This window comes from Rutidosis leptorrhynchoides, chromosome 10 (assembly GCF_046630445.1).
Source record: "Rutidosis leptorrhynchoides isolate AG116_Rl617_1_P2 chromosome 10, CSIRO_AGI_Rlap_v1, whole genome shotgun sequence".
Lineage (NCBI taxonomy): Eukaryota > Viridiplantae > Streptophyta > Magnoliopsida > Asterales > Asteraceae > Rutidosis > Rutidosis leptorrhynchoides.
Window position 1 is genome coordinate 86144899 of NC_092342.1, and position 16168 is coordinate 86161066.

The 16168-nt window shown below is 33.7% G+C and overlaps 1 protein-coding gene across 1 annotated transcript; it reads right to left on the reverse strand.

Moving 5' to 3' along the window:
• Positions 1–3483: 3483 nt before the first annotated feature.
• LOC139873320 (histidine kinase 4-like) lies at positions 3484–10251 on the reverse strand. Its single transcript, XM_071861249.1, has 8 exons — positions 9551–10251; positions 8574–8810; positions 8302–8471; positions 7393–7798; positions 6553–6834; positions 6363–6461; positions 4948–6071; positions 3484–4143 (listed from the first exon to the last, which is right to left on the reverse strand). The coding sequence occupies exons 1-8, from the start codon at positions 9887–9889 to the stop codon at positions 3879–3881; spliced, it is 2922 nt and encodes a 973-aa protein (XP_071717350.1). The 5' UTR covers positions 9890–10251; the 3' UTR covers positions 3484–3878.
• Positions 10252–16168: the final 5917 nt, after the last annotated feature.

Below are 16168 nucleotides of genomic sequence, written 5' to 3' on the forward strand. Positions count from 1 at the left end.
GTGTACGTTGTCTTATTGCTCGACTCGACGCGATTTAAAGTAAAAGTCAACTATATCATGCAAGTCAAACAAAGTCAACCGAAGTCAAACCGAAAGTCAAACTTGGTCAATGTAGTCAACTAAAGTCAACATCAGTAGGTTCATGTCAAATATTGGTCAACATGTCAAAACTAAGTCATACAATACGTTTTAGGTCACGAATAATCATTTTCACAATTTCAATTTATCGTCATGCACTAAATTTATGAACACGTAGCACACTTAGCACAATATCTCATAGTACAAAATTCAAGTAAATATGAAAAACTCCAGATCATAACTAGACTCAAAATCGATTCCAAAAAGTCCGGCCAGGGACTCATACGACAATTAAAATTCAGGAATCAGAAGGAATGCATTTGGGGTTTGCCAGGTCAGTTTCTGACCGCGCACTGATTTCATTTCGGCTATAACCGGAGTTAGAAACATGAAATTGATACAATACCAGTGGCCATAGTTCAAGGACAAATCAAAGTAACACATATCAAAAATCTAGCCACTTTTGTTTAGCCAATTTGTACAGTTTATTCGTGCAAGTTGATCATTCAGTTTTCAGTTCAAATCAGAATTCACATAAAGTATGGCTCTATTGTGCCCAATGCATAAGGTTTTAGAGATTGACACAAACTAATAATAAGTCACATATCATATTAAGTTTCATTTTCCAGAAGTATACATGCTCAATCAATATACAAAATTCACAAAGTACAAAACCGTGTTCAATTTACAGATTCGATTCCCATTTCGTTAGTCACATTCGCATACGATTATCCGAAGATCTAGATACAATTAGCCTATGATATTTACATGAAAGATGAAGTAATTTTTGTCTATTTTTCAAATATACAAAGCTTCAATCACAGAAGTTAACACATTTTATCATACAAGGTTATTTTCATGCAAGTGCTGTATAAAACTTCATTTACACTAATTCTAGCATATCTCGGGCTATACATAAGCAAACGACATGATATCCTAGTCTAACTTGAGTGTTTTTAAATTATCTTTCCAGTGGTATAAGTCTCACATGCTAATTCGTTTTCTATCAATACCAGATTTCTGTTCAAGCAACAAAAACACAACGATAATTCAAATCGACATAACTTAATCATACGGAAACGAAATCAAGCGAAACCAAAGCCTAAACTCAATAGTTTTTTGCAAGGAATCTGATTATAACATAATAATTAACATTTAAAAAACTTAAAATCACTGATCATGCAATAACAAATTCGTTTTTAAACCCTAGCGCATCAAACAATCAAAATAACGATTACAATTAACACGTACGCGTATAGACTTGAGCAATTGACAACATAACTATGAAACTTTATAAAAATCAGATTTTTAAGAATTAGGGTTCATGCAATTATACCTTTGATCGCTAAAAGAATTATATCAACGCGTAGAGGAGATCGAGAATTGCAACTTTCGTGTTCAAGGTTTAATCTAAAAATCAAAAATTGATGGTGGTAGTAGGGTGATGGTGGTCGACGGTTTTGGGGAGAGGGAGAGAAGAAAACTGCGTTATATTTTTATTAATGCTATTTAGGTTAAACACAAGCCTTAAATACTAGCCTTAATTATCCTAAATTGCACATAAGTCCCTCCACTAGTCAAAAATTAACAAAATAAGGGGGTGAGGGGGAGGGGTCGGCCGAATGGGGCCCACCATGGGTTCTCGGGCTCTCGTTTTGTAATCCAGTGTATTCGTGGTCCGTTTTAAGTGTCGTTTTGTCGTACCGAAGGCCCGGAACGCTAATCCGATCGTTAAACGCAACCAATCGCTTAATTTATTAAAAACCCAATAAATTAAATATTTTAAAAAGTTAATAATTAATAAAATTAATTATTAAAATAAACCCGAGCGTTTCGTTGCTCAAAAAGCTTTTATCAAAATCGTATCGTTTTTATCGTATTTCATTATCCGAAATATTTATTTGAATTAATATCAACCCATATCAATTATTGAAACCCTCCAAAGGTCAAGTACGCATTTAATACACGTAAACACATAAAAGTTAAATAATCGCCGTTAAATAAACTAACGGAAGGTTAACGAAAGTAACGAAAAAATCAGGGTTGTTACAATATCCAGTGAATTAAGCGGGTTAATTGATATCCATTGGATATTTAAGAAATCTTGTAAGATTTTCAAAGATATAGTGAAAATAAAAGCGCAATATAACATGACATAATTTACAATTCTTCCACCTGAATGTGTAATGTTTGTCTAAGAATGAACAAATTTTGTTAAATTTACTATCAAACATATATTATAACAAATTACGTGTATTTTTTTTGTTGAGATATATATGTTTTATTGTGAATACTCATGGTGAATGCATTATATGGTTGCAAGTAAGATGTATGTGTAATGGTAAAAAAATTTGTAATAGTTATTGTATATGAATCCTTAATCTCATCACTCATAACTACCTAATTTATTCTTTTTTTAAAAGTAAGGTGAAACTGCAATTTTACAGCTAACGTTAATGTTATGCGATTCATATTGATAATAGGTTATAAAATTGTAATTTAAAATTGCTACTGTAAAATTGCTAGTGTATAGGTCATTAGCTAAAATAATATTTTAAAATTGCTACTGTATGAGTCATTGCTACTTTAAAATTGCTACTGTATGTGCAATTAATTGCTAGTGCGTATGAACAACCTTATATTTTGCGAGTATTATTCAATTTTATGTTTGTGTTTTGAGCGCTACCGACCCGACCCGATTTGACCCGACTTGACCCGACGCATTCAATATTTTGTGGAAAAAAGTTATCAAATAAATTTTTGGGACCCCATTAAGTTTTGATCCTAGAATCGCCACTGGGAGTATAGCTTTATCTGTTGTACCTTGTGCATATATGACCGTACAATCATTTAACCTTGAACAATTCGTATTTTTGGTATCATCGATCGAAACAAGACCAAATATAAACAGGTAAACAATTAAAAATTAATTAAACCTGATTGGATTACTCCATGATATTTAGATTGCGTTTGTTTATCTCTTAATTAAATAATTCAGTGCCGAGTTCTGAACCATTCAACGTTCAATGTGTTTGTCTCTAACTTCTGAATAATAGAATGGTGCTTATGTAATGATGTTAAACCATTCAAGAGTAGAATACTCTCTTAACCAATAAGCACGTAAATTTTATGTAATATTATCTTTAAATTATATCGAGAACACTTATTAAAAACTATTTTGTATGGAGTAATTTTTATTTATAAGTTAAGGTTATATCATTCAAATTATTCGTTTAAAATGATTATCTTTCAGAAACTTCGTTTATAACTTTTGAATCATTCAGATTATTATGAATTATTGAACGCTAAATCATTTAATTTTATTGTGAAAGATATGAAGTTAGTGATATTTAAACTCAATATCTTTTATAAGAATGTCACTACCCAACCACTAAATTATCTTGATCAACACGACCATAAATGCATTACATTACCAACAACAATTATACAACATCATCAAATATGTTATACATATAGCATCTCAATATCGATAAACCAATACAAACAATAATCACAAGATACAACTCTTGTGTTTGCCATGGCCCTTTGCCTCACCTAAACCATGTATACTAACACGTTAGATTTCGATCCTTAGGTATGCGCGTTTCATCATCGAGTACCTTCAATCGAGTCAAGTCCGAAGTTAGTTAGGATTACAACAACCGGTTGTCCAAAACTATACTGCCGGTTTAACGATATCTCGAAAACAGAAACACTGATACCATCATCAGATATACATCATCACATTATGCACACCAGCATGTGATTTATGCAAAATTGCTGGCAATTTTGTTCGTTTCTTATGAGTCTGCGGTGGGTTTGGATTCGAAGAATTTGGCGACAGCTTGGTAAAGATTTTCTTCTTGAAACGGCTTTGATACGTACCCATCCATACCACTTTTTTGGCACTCTTCGAATGTAGCATGGATTACGTCAGCTGTCATGGCTAGTATCGGCAAATGCCACTCTTTGGTCCGGTTGTCACATGAGCCGTTCAACGTACCATCTGATCGTTGCTCGTTTGCTTGGGTCTCCATCAATCGAATAAGACGTGTAGCCTCGAAACTGAAATTTAGTCAAATATATTAGTATTGCTTACTTGATTAAAAAATTTTGAAAGTTGATACAAAATTACTTGCCTCAAACAGAAATCAACTACTCAGCAATGTGTCTTAACATTATTGTTTCGGTTTGTCCCGGAATAAGTGTCCACTTTCATATTACAACCAATCAAACTCGTTTTTAAATCGTAAATGTGATTGTATCAAGGGTGTAAAATTCGTGAGACGGTAAAATGAGTCAGTCGGATTAAGGTTGCAAAGATCGCTACTCGGGGGCGCTACTCGGGGGAACTCGGTCGGAACATTTTAGGGAGTACTCGGCAACTCGGATAGTACTCGGATATTGACCAAGATTGATTTTGACGGATTTTGGCCAACTTCTGATCAATTTCGATTGATTTTCTAAGTAATCCCAACTTTTGACCGATACGGCGATACCCAAGCTTGACCAAGTACTCACCGAGTAATTCCGAGTTCTGCAACATTGTTCGGGACCTTAAAAAGTCTAATCAGTTGACTCAGGGACTAATCGGTTGAGGCGACTGACTTATGCAACACTGTACGGTATTTTGTTGGTTAGTGATGATTGCGCAGATTTTAAAGTGTGCATTTTTACCAAAGAGCCAATGGCTTGGTGGTATCGAGGTCACCCTTACAACCTTGAGGTTGAGGTTGACATTTCGTGGGGTATATATTCGTGTTAGTATTAGGTGGGTGTGTAAGTTTGCCTTTCAAAAAAAAGTGTGCATTTTTAAAGTTTGCCTATCGCGTGCAATTTTCTCAATTATAAACAAGTATCGATACGTACCCATCCATTTCCGGCATTTGAATATCCATGAAACACGCATCGAAACCATGCGGAATTTGAAGAAGATCAAGTGCAGCTTTTCCGCTATCTGCACACTCGACTTGAGCCCCAAACTTCTTGAGTGCACCGGCCGCAACCCTACGGTTAACCCTATTGTCATCGACCACCAATATTTTCTTCCCACAGAGCAAACTTTTAAGATACAACGAACCGTTTTTACCCTGTTCCACCTTTTTCGTTCCTAGTACTTGTTGAAGACAAGCTGCAACCATACTCGCTCTCAACGGTTTCATAATCAACGTGTCGGAAAATCCCGCTTCTTTCGCTTTATCGAATTCACGGCTCGTTATATTCGTTGCAAGAAGGATCAATTTCGGTGATTTTAAAACGTCCCCGTTTTGTCTAACGTCAAAACGGATCTTGCTCAATTCGTCACTCGATAACCACACGTCTTTCTCAACGAGAATCATGTCCGGTTGTTTAGAAACCGAAACCACGTTTCGTATGCTATTGACGATCTCCACAAGAACACCTAAGCGTTTCAAATGGTATCTCGTTACAGCAGCTCGAACGGGTTTTGAATCAACGATCGTTGCTTTCAACCCTTTAAAAGCAGTCGGCAGATCGTCATAAAGTGATCTTTTAAGATCAGTAATCTTGTTACTATTGCACTGGTTAAAAACAACTGTAAAAGAAAACGTGCTACCGATTTGAGGTCGGCTAACGAAGCTAATTTGACCACCCATAAGCTCAACCAAACACTTACTAATACTCAATCCGATCCCGGTCCCACCATAATGTCTAGATGTTGAGCTGTCAGCTTGCATGAACGGCATGAAAATGTGTTCTTGAGCATGTAATGGGATCCCGATTCCCGTGTCTTCAACCGACACCATTAAACTGACATTCTGTGACGTCATGTCTGATGTCATCACTTGAAACGGGAACTCATCATCTGCGATTAAATGCTTAAATTTTTCCCAATTGTTTCGGTCATCGACTGCTTGACGACCACTTAACGTTTTGAATCCTCCATTTATACCAATCTCGGGTTTTGCATCTTGTACAGCTTTAGCATGCTCAGTAAGATGAACTTGAACAAATATATGTCCTTGTTCTGTAAACTGTCAAAAATTCACGTACTTTAATTTATATTTAAACGATATAAATTGAAGACAAAACTTCAAAAATAGTCCCTGTGGTTTGTCAAAAAGATCAGGTTTCATCCTTAAGCTTTCTTTTAATCATGGATAGTCCTGTGGTTTGCACTTCTTGAAAGGATATTCTATGTGTCAAACGGTTGTTAACTCTTTCCGTTAAAAAGTTTTGGGACGAAACCTGATATTTTCGACAAACCACGGGGACTATCATTGAAGTTTTGTCTAAATTGAATCAAATTAACAAATTTGGCTTACTTTAACAGAATTTCCGACAAGATTCGTGATTACTTGTCTAAATCTTCCAGGATCGCCCATCACAATTTGCGGAACTTTATCAGATACAAAAACAGCCAACTTCGATTTCCATAGAGAATAAAATCAGATAATCTGAAAAGAAAAAAAACAAAGAGATACAAGTGACTAAAATATGTTAACATTTCAATACCTCGATTCCTTTATTGCGAGACTTTTCGGAAAACAACGAAAGAACATCATCCAATATAGATCGAATATCAAACGGGACAGCTTCCAATTCCAACTTCCCGGCTTCGATTTTGGCTCGATCAAGCACTTCATTTATTAAGGTGATCAACGCTCGCCCACATGCTTCGGCTGTTTGAGCATAATCTCGTTGCGGTGAACTTAAATCCGTATCTAGAAGTAAAGCAAGCATCCCAAGAATACCATTCATAGGAGTCCGGATTTCATGTGAAACAGTAGCAAGAAACTAGCATTTGAAACAAATGTAGATCAATTAATATCTTGGGTTTATAGCTACAGAGTGCATGCAACTTTACACCTTTTACTACTGTACATATCGAACTTTGAAACCTTCTATTGTACATGTTTAAGTTTTAAATCGTATACCGTATGCATTTAACTTAAGGCGTGTTTAGTTTTCGCTTAATGATCTGTTGTACAGCTCTTACGTCAGTAAGTGTAATTGTTGTTTCTTTGTGACTTAATTTGTCACTTAATCTGAAAAATGGTTTGTTTGTAGGTGACATAAAAAACAGAAACCTCTTCCCATACAGAGGCATATTAATACCGTTTTAATCACACTTACTATTGTATACGTGTATAAAACTTACAATAACTCTTTAGTATATGTAGCCAAAAAAACAATAGACGGTTTAAAACTTGAATACGTACAATAGGAGGTTTTGAAATTGGATGCATACTAGGGTGTAAAGTTCGTTACATTACCAAACCATAAACCCTAACATCTTTTAATTTAAAGTATATAAATAACAAAGAATTTGTGAACGCATTAAGGTTTAAGAACCTGCGATTTGGCGACATCAGCAGCTTCAGCTCGAACTTTCAACTGCTGCATTGTATCAAAATCATCTTCAACTTGGACGATATGAATGGCTCCGGTATAAAACATGTAACCGACTAATGCAGCAATCACGAAGCCTAAAATTGCTGCCATGATGCCGGTTAGTGAAATAGGTGCCTTATGAAGATATCTACACGTCATCTGGTGCTTCCTAAATGGATCACCAAAGTCGAGCACGCTGACCCGTGAACGTGACTGGTCACCATCTTGTATTTGGCGACCGTACATAATTAACGGATCTGATGCGTTGGTGACATCATAAACCTTAACTATGATCTCCTGGTTTCCTGCAAGCTGACCGAGCAGGTTTTCAACAAGTGACTCGACATCAAAGGCTCCCCCAAGATATCTGTTCATAAATTCATCCAATTTATTCACATTAAATTAACAGACAAACTCCTATAAACTTTTCTTTAAATAAATTTAATAAAAAAAACAAATTTGAGTGATGTTGCAAGTGGTGGGAGATTTAATTTTCAAAAAGGTAAATGGCACCACAAAGGTACCCAACTAAATCAATGTTTCATAAATTTTGGTACATTCAAGGTTGTAAAAAGTCGCTACTCGGGGTGTACTCGGTCGGGACTTTTCAGGGAGACTTGGATGTTGACCAAGTTTGACCTTGACCGACTTTGACCTTTTTGACCGATTTTCCAGTAATCCCTAGTTTTGGCCAAGTTTGACAGATTTTTGTCCAAGATTGACCAAGTTTAAAACTCAAGATTGACCCTAAAGCATAACATACTAAAGAAGAATCTGTTGATCCAAACTTGCATTAACCAGCTTGCAACAATAGTATCATCAGTTCCAAAACGTAAATTCAAAGCTTCCCAAAAAGAAAAGTTTTAATACCCAGCGGTAGCTTCAATGCGATCTCGGACAGACGCATTTGGGGGGAGTTTCGATTTGTAAACCGGAATGGTCAAAACTACTCCAAGATGATGTGAACCCAAGAGCTTAAACGGGCTAGTTAGCACTGCTTTCCCAGTTGACCGCGCCCTTAAAATATTCTCTCGATCCTCCTGTTATCAAATAAAGATCGACTCTTTTTTAGGTTTAAATGAAATACTCATATACCCATATTGAAATAGTGAATTATAATCGATAAAGTTAACGAATTTCACCTCGCCTGACATCATATCCACCAGATTGAGGTAAGAAACTGTTTCTTGAGCGAAAATTACGGGTGCGTACTCGTCGCGTTGAGGTGACGGTTCCTTGTCGGCCATTGTTCGTATGGTCCCACCGTGTTCTCTTTCGAATTCGTCCCTCTCGAAATTCATTAACCTTGGTGCGTATGCAACTCCACTCAATAAAGGTCTCTCAAATGCTGTTCTGGCTGTATACTCTGCAAATGTTTCCTGCAATACCCAAAATATGAATATGATCTGTATATTATATAAAAAATATATCATAATCAGCTTGATTTCTTATTAGTGAAACAAAAAGGTAACTCCTTTTCTCATCAGGAAAAAGGTTAAAGGGAGCCAATTAGAAAGCTTTCTAGTATTTTCTATTTGACTTTGACTTATTGAAGTCAAAAAAACTAAGTTACCAATTTTAGATCTGATATGAACTATAAAGAGTTGCAAAAAACAATTGATACTTTATATAATCAAATTCATACCAAGGTGATAAAAAAAAACAGATAACTAGATGTGTTCAATATGTAACAATGCACATCAATTTAGAAAAAGACTTTGTTGCTTCCTGCACAAATATGTTTTATTGAATTCCCACAATTTAATAAAGAAAACAAACACTGAAAGCTCAAAACTTTGAAGCTGAAAAATCTTGAAAAGACACAGAAAAGAAAACTTAGTAACAAATAAACAAAATCTCAACCAAGAATTGAACTTAATTGATGAATCTTTGGTGGGTTACCTTCAATTTTAAAAATAAGGTAAATTTACAAATATAATCAAAATAAAATTTTTTTTTTTTTTTTAGAATAGGGAGACCCCAGTTATAAAATATGCCCAGCTGAAAATTTTGATTCATGAATTACCCTAGAAAAAGGGGAAAAACTCACAAATATAGTAGTTGCAAACAAACATAAAAGCTAAAATGCTGAGGGTTATAAAGAAAAAAAAATAGATACCTGATCTATAACTGATGGATTCTTGAAATAATGAAAAGTAGAAACCAAAACAGCAAGAGCATGAACATGATTAACACAAACACTAAATTGATCTTGTAACATTCTTGCCCTTTGATCACACATACTCACCAACCCTTCTTCAATTCTTTGTTGATGCCCTGCATCTATCCATCTATAAATATAAATAGCACCAAACCCAAACACAATTATCCATAATGCTAAGTATTTCTTTTGATTTGTTCTTGGTATATATGATCTGTACTCTCTTTTTGTACTCAAATTTTGCTCATTTAAAGTTACTGCTACTAAGTGATGATGCCCTTGCATTTTTGCACCCATTTTTCTTCACTTCTCAAGTTTGTTTTCCCTTTTCCTTTGTTTTTGATGTTATTTTCTTGAACACTTCATGTCCAGAAATAATAAAGTTGGGACCTTTTTTTTTTTATACAGAGAACTTTTTCAGGAAAATATAAAGTTTTCCCAAAACCAAATTATTGCAACATTGTTTTGTGTGATTTTAGTCAAGAAAACACATAACCCAATAAAACCCACTAAGAGAAAGAAAAAAAAAAAAAAACACAAAAAGGGTATAATACTACTAAAAGAATTAGTACTACTAAATTAACTTAAGAGGGAACAAGCATGGGTTATGTTTGCAGCCCTAAAAAGTTGCAGAAAAAAGCTCAAATTCCAAAGGAACTTTGTGTTAAGAAATGTAACAATTAAAACCCTAACAAAAATTAAAACACTTTATGTATCCAGAGGCGTGAAGGAAGGAGACAAAGACTAGCACATTCACTGATTCTATGTAATCTTAATAAAAAAGATAAAAATTTATATAAAAGTAAAATAAAGAATTCAAATAAAATCTAAGACAATTTAGAAGATAATTGACCAGCAAAGCAAAGAGACAGACCCACCGAAAACAAGTTGTAATTTGTTAGTGTGTAATGTGTCTGTGTTTAAACTATATAAACAGAAGTTGTTTAATTAATAATGGAGGGGTAGAATAAATAAATTGAGGAAAATTAATAATAACAAGATAAAATAAATAATGTGATAATTAAATAAAAAGAAGGATGTATTTGGCTACCTTACTTTATAAAGCAACTGAATCGAATTTTCAGGATTTTTCAAAGATACGCTCTTGTCCCCCTCCTATTTTTATCTTTCAGTAAAAACATACCATAAAACAAACAAAATCTTTTTTTTACCTTCACTCAAAATTTGATTAATTGTAGACAGAAAGAACATCAACCACAAAGAAGAAAAATAAATCTAGGGTTGTTGATCAAAATGCCTAATTTTTCACCTAACTAAAAGGATTCGTCATAAATAAAAAAAGAAATTGTCAAAATGCTCTCGCAACTTTGCGACTCGTGTGTTTTCCTTGTTTTCCCGAGGAATTTTAAGTCCCGATCCGAGACTTAGACGCATGAACGAGACCACAAGTGTCGCTTAGTCGCACGGTCTCCTTGTGACTCATTGTGTTTTATGCGTCATGAGCACTTCGTGTACGAGTCGCATGGCTCGCAAAGTCGACCTTGAGACCGACGTGTACTTTATCATGATAAAATTTTAGATAAGATTTTCTGGCAATTCTTGAATTTTTAAGATAAGGTTTTGTACTTTATTTTGACCAATATTTCACTAAGATTACAAAAACATTCAATTGGCAATACATACATTTTACTCATGCACTTTCATCATTTTTAAACACAACATTCAACCAATTCATTTTCAACAAAATTTTAGAATTTACACTACGTTCCAGTTACGATCATAGCTTTAAGTTCTAGAGGAGCCTTTCAATACATTAATAACAGTCTTGTTTGATTTACTGCTTTAGAATTCCTATAAAACTCCCAATTTCTCCTGAAAAACCGATGAATTGCAAAAATTTGCTAGCTAGCGTTATTATAAAGTTAAATATGAAATTTAGTTCAACTTCCTCCGTTTGTATGAAATATATTAATTGATATTACGGATGATCCTGGAAATTTTAGTAAATTCTTGGATTACACTATTAGAAATGCGCCAATAGAACTGTATCTTCTCAAGAAAGTTAATAATATAAGTTCTGTGATTGTGATTGGTAGTATCAAACTTAGTACCAATAGTAGTGGAAATAACTCATCCCCAACATATGAACTTGACTATCAATCAACAAGTAACCATGTCACTAAATCGCAACGTATGGGGAAGATCATTATAAGAATAAAAATTTGAATGCCCATTTGAGCCGATTGTTAAAGATTCGGAGGGGGGGATAATGAAGTTGTTGCACCGGTACACAAAGACATATTTTGGAATACGCCGCCATTACTTGCAGAAAACATGCTCGAAAATAAGCTAATTCCGCAACTAAGTTATCAAATATCTGAATTGATTAATGTGGGAAAAAATTTGAGTGTAAATAGGAATTTTTGTGGCATCAAGCCCGTTAAGACCGAAATATCTAGGTACATCAAAAGTATGTGTATTGCCCAATTGTCAGTAGAAACTTAGTGCGTACAAATCACTGCTTTGTAGCAGCTTTAAGGTTAACAAGTTGGTTTATATACATACTTGCTCAGAACACGAATATTAGGAAACAACAAGCATGCAAACAAAAAGGTCTCGGGTCACATTTTGATGAATGGTATGAAGTTAGCAAACAACGTGTATAAAGGAAAGGAAATACAAATTGATATTAATGAGAGGTTTAAGGTAAGCATATCGTACCACCAGGTTTTAGGGGAAAAGTGTGAAGCTATAAATATGCTTCGCGGCAGTATGATTGACTCTTTTCGGATGCACCCCATGTACCTTCGTAACATTAAAATAGCCAATCTCGGAACACATACGAATCTCGTCACATGTGGAAAAAGTAAGTTCATGATGTGTTACGTTTCTATATGGGGTTGTGTAAATAATTCGATAAACATTGTGTGAATGATATATATGTTAGGTAATAACTTTGTATTCCCTGGAGATCTGTACATTTGTCAACTCTATATGGCCCATAATCATCATTGATGGTGCGAATTTAAACGGTGGGTATATGGGAACCAACCTGGTTGTCATCGCAATGGATGGGAATAACCAAATTGGACTTGGTGGTGGCGAAACAATCGACCATTGGTCATTGTTATTGGGAAACCAACGACACCATCTTCAATCCGAGGGTATGGATTGTAGTGACCCGAACTTTTCCATGTTTATATATATTAATTGAGATTAATATTTACATGATTAAATGTTTCCAACATGTTAAGCAATCAAACTTGTTAAGACTTGATTAATTAAAATATGTTTCATATAGACAATTGACCACCCAAGTTGACCGGTGATTCACGAACGTTAAAACTTGTAAAAACTATACGATGACATATATATGGTTATATATATAGTTAACATGTTTTTATTATAAGTATGTATCTCATTAGGTATTTTAACAATGAGTTATATACATAAAAATGAGATTATTAATTTAAGAAACTCGAAAACGATATATATAACGATTATCGTTATAACAACGTCTTACTAGGTACATATGAATCATATTAAGATATTAATACACTTGGTTAATTATGTTAAATGATAAGTAAATATATTATTAAGTGTATTAACAATGAAATACATATGTAAAAATAAGACTACTAACTTAATGATTTCGAAACGAGACATATATGTAACGATTATCGTTGTAACGACATTTAACTGTATATACATCATACTGAGATATATTATATATCATAATATCATGATAATATAATAATTTAACATCTCATTTGTTATAATAAACAATGGGTTAACAACATTCAACAAGATCGTTAACCTAAAGGTTTCAAAACAACATTTACATGTAACGACTAACGATGACTTAACGACTCAGTTAAAATGTATATACATGTAGTGTTTTAATATGTATTCATACACTTTTTAAAGACTTCAAGACACTTATCAAAATACATCTACTTAACAAAAATGCTTACAATTACATCCTCGTTCAGTTTCATCAACAATTCTACTCGTATGCACCCGTATTCGTACTCGTACAATACACAGCTTTTAGATGTATGTACTATTGGTATATACACTCCAATGATCAGCTCTTAGCAGCCCATGTGAGTCACCTAACACATGTGGGAACCATCATTTGGCAACTAGCATGAAATATCTCATAAAATTACAAAAATATGAGTAATCATTCATGACTTATTTACATGAAAACAAAATTACATATCCTTTATATCTAATCCATACACCAACGACCAAAAACACCTACAAACACTTTCATTCTTCAATTTTCTTCATCTAATTGATCTCTCTCAAGTTCTATCTTCAAGTTCTAAGTGTTCTTCATATATTTTACAAGTTCTAGTTACATAAAATCAAGAATACTTTCAAGTTTGCTAGCTCACTTCCAATCTTGTAAGGTGATCATCCAACCTCAAGAAATCTTTGTTTCTTACAGTAGGTTATCATTCTAATACAAGGTAATAATCATATTCAAACTTTGGTTCAATTTCTATAACTATAACAATCTTATTTCAAGTGATGATCTTACTTGAACTTGTTTTCGTGTCATGATTCTGCTTTAAGAACTTCGAGCCATCCAAGGATCCGTTGAAGCTAGATCCATTTTTCTCTTTTCCAGTAGGTTTATCCAAGGAACTTAAGGTAGTAATGATGTTCATAACATCATTCGATTCATACATATAAAGCTATCTTATTCGAAGGTTTAAACTTGTAATCACTAGAACATAGTTTAGTTAATTCTAAACTTGTTCGCAAACAAAAGTTAATCCTTCTAACTTGAATTTTAAAATCAACTAAACACATGTTCTATATCTATATGATATGCAAACTTAATGATTTAAAATCTGGAAACACGAAAAACACCGTAAAACCGGATTTACGCCGTCGTAGTAACACCGCGGGCTGTTTTGGGTTAGTTAATTAAAAACTATGATAAACTTTGATTTAAAAGTTTTTATTCTGAGAAAATGATTTTTATTATGAACATGAAACTATATCCAAAAATTATGGTTAAACTCAAAGTGGAAGTATGTTTTCTAAAATGGTCATCTAGACGTCGTTCTTTCGACTGAAATGACTACCTTTACAAAAACAACTTGTAACTTATTTTTCCGACTATAAACCTATACTTTTTCTGTTTAGATTCATAAAATATAGTTCAATATGAAACCATAGCAATTTGATTCACTCAAAACGGATTTAAAATGAAGAAGTTATGGGTAAAACAAGATTGGATAATTTTTCTCATTTTAGCTACGTGAAAATTGGTAACAAATCTATTCCAACCATAACTTAATCAACTTGTATTGTATATTATGTAATCTTGAGATACCATAGACACGTATACAATGTTTCGACCTATCATGTCGACACATCTATATATATTTCGGAACAACCATAGACACTCTATATGTGAATGTTGGAGTTAGCTATACAGGGTTGAGGTTGATTCCAAAATATATATAGTTTGAGTTGTGATCAATACTGAGATACGTATACACTGGGTCGTGGATTGATTCAAGATAATATTTATCAATTTATTTCTGTACATCTAACTGTGGACAACTAGTTGTAGGTTACTAACGAGGACAACTGGCTTAATAAACTTAAAACATCAAAATATATTAAAAGTGTTGTAAATATATTTTGAACATACTTTGATATATATGTATATATTGTTATAGGTTCGTGAATCAACCAGTGGCCAAGTCTTACTTCCCGACGAAGTAAAAATCTGTGAAAGTGAGTTATAGTCCCACTTTTAAAATCTAATATTTTTGGGATGAGAATACATGCAGGTTTTATAAATGATTTACAAAATAGACACAAGTACGTGAAACTACATTCTATGGTTGAATTATCGAAATCGAATATGCCCCTTTTTATTAAGTCTGGTAATCTAAGAATTAGGGAACAGACACCCTAATTGACGCGAATCCTAAAGATAGATCTATTGGGCCTAACAAACCCCATCCAAAGTACCGGATGCTTTAGTACTTCGAAATTTATATCATATCCGAAGGGTGTCCCGGAATGATGGGGATATTCTTATATATGCATCTTGTTAATGTCGGTTACCAGGTGTTCACCATATGAATGATTTTTATCTCTATGTATGGGATGTATATTGAAATATGAAATCTTGTGGTCTATTATTATGATTTGATATATATAGGTTAAACCTATAACTCACCAACATTTTTTGTTGACGTTTTAAGCATGTTTATTCTCAGGTGATTATTAAGAGCTTCCGCTGTCGCATACTTAAATAAGGACGAGATTTGGAGTCCATGCTTGTATGATATTGTGTAAAAACTGCATTCAAGAAACTTATTTTGTTGTAACATATTTGTATTGTAAACCATTATGTAATGGTCATGTGTAAACAGGATATTTTAGATTATCATTATTTGATAATCTACGTAAAGCTTTTTAAAACCTTTATCTATGAAATAAAGGTTATGGTTTGTTTTAAAAATGAATGCAGTCTTTGAAAAACGTCTCATATAGAGGTCAAAACCTCGCAACGAAATCAATTAATATGGAACGTTTTTAATCAATAAGAACGGGACATTTCAGTTGGTATCCGAGCGT

Coding starts and splice junctions, on each gene's coding strand:
- LOC139873320 (XM_071861249.1), bottom strand. CDS start 9,889: ATGGGTGCAAAAATGCAAGGGCATCATCACTTAGTAGCAGTAACTTTA. Junction 6,835..7,392: donor CTGATGTCGCCAAATCGCAG/GTTCTTAAACCT, acceptor TTCAAATGCTAG/TTTCTTGCTACTGTTTCACA. Junction 6,072..6,362: donor TTGTCGGAAATTCTGTTAAA/GTAAGCCAAATT, acceptor AATTTTTGACAG/TTTACAGAACAAGGACATAT.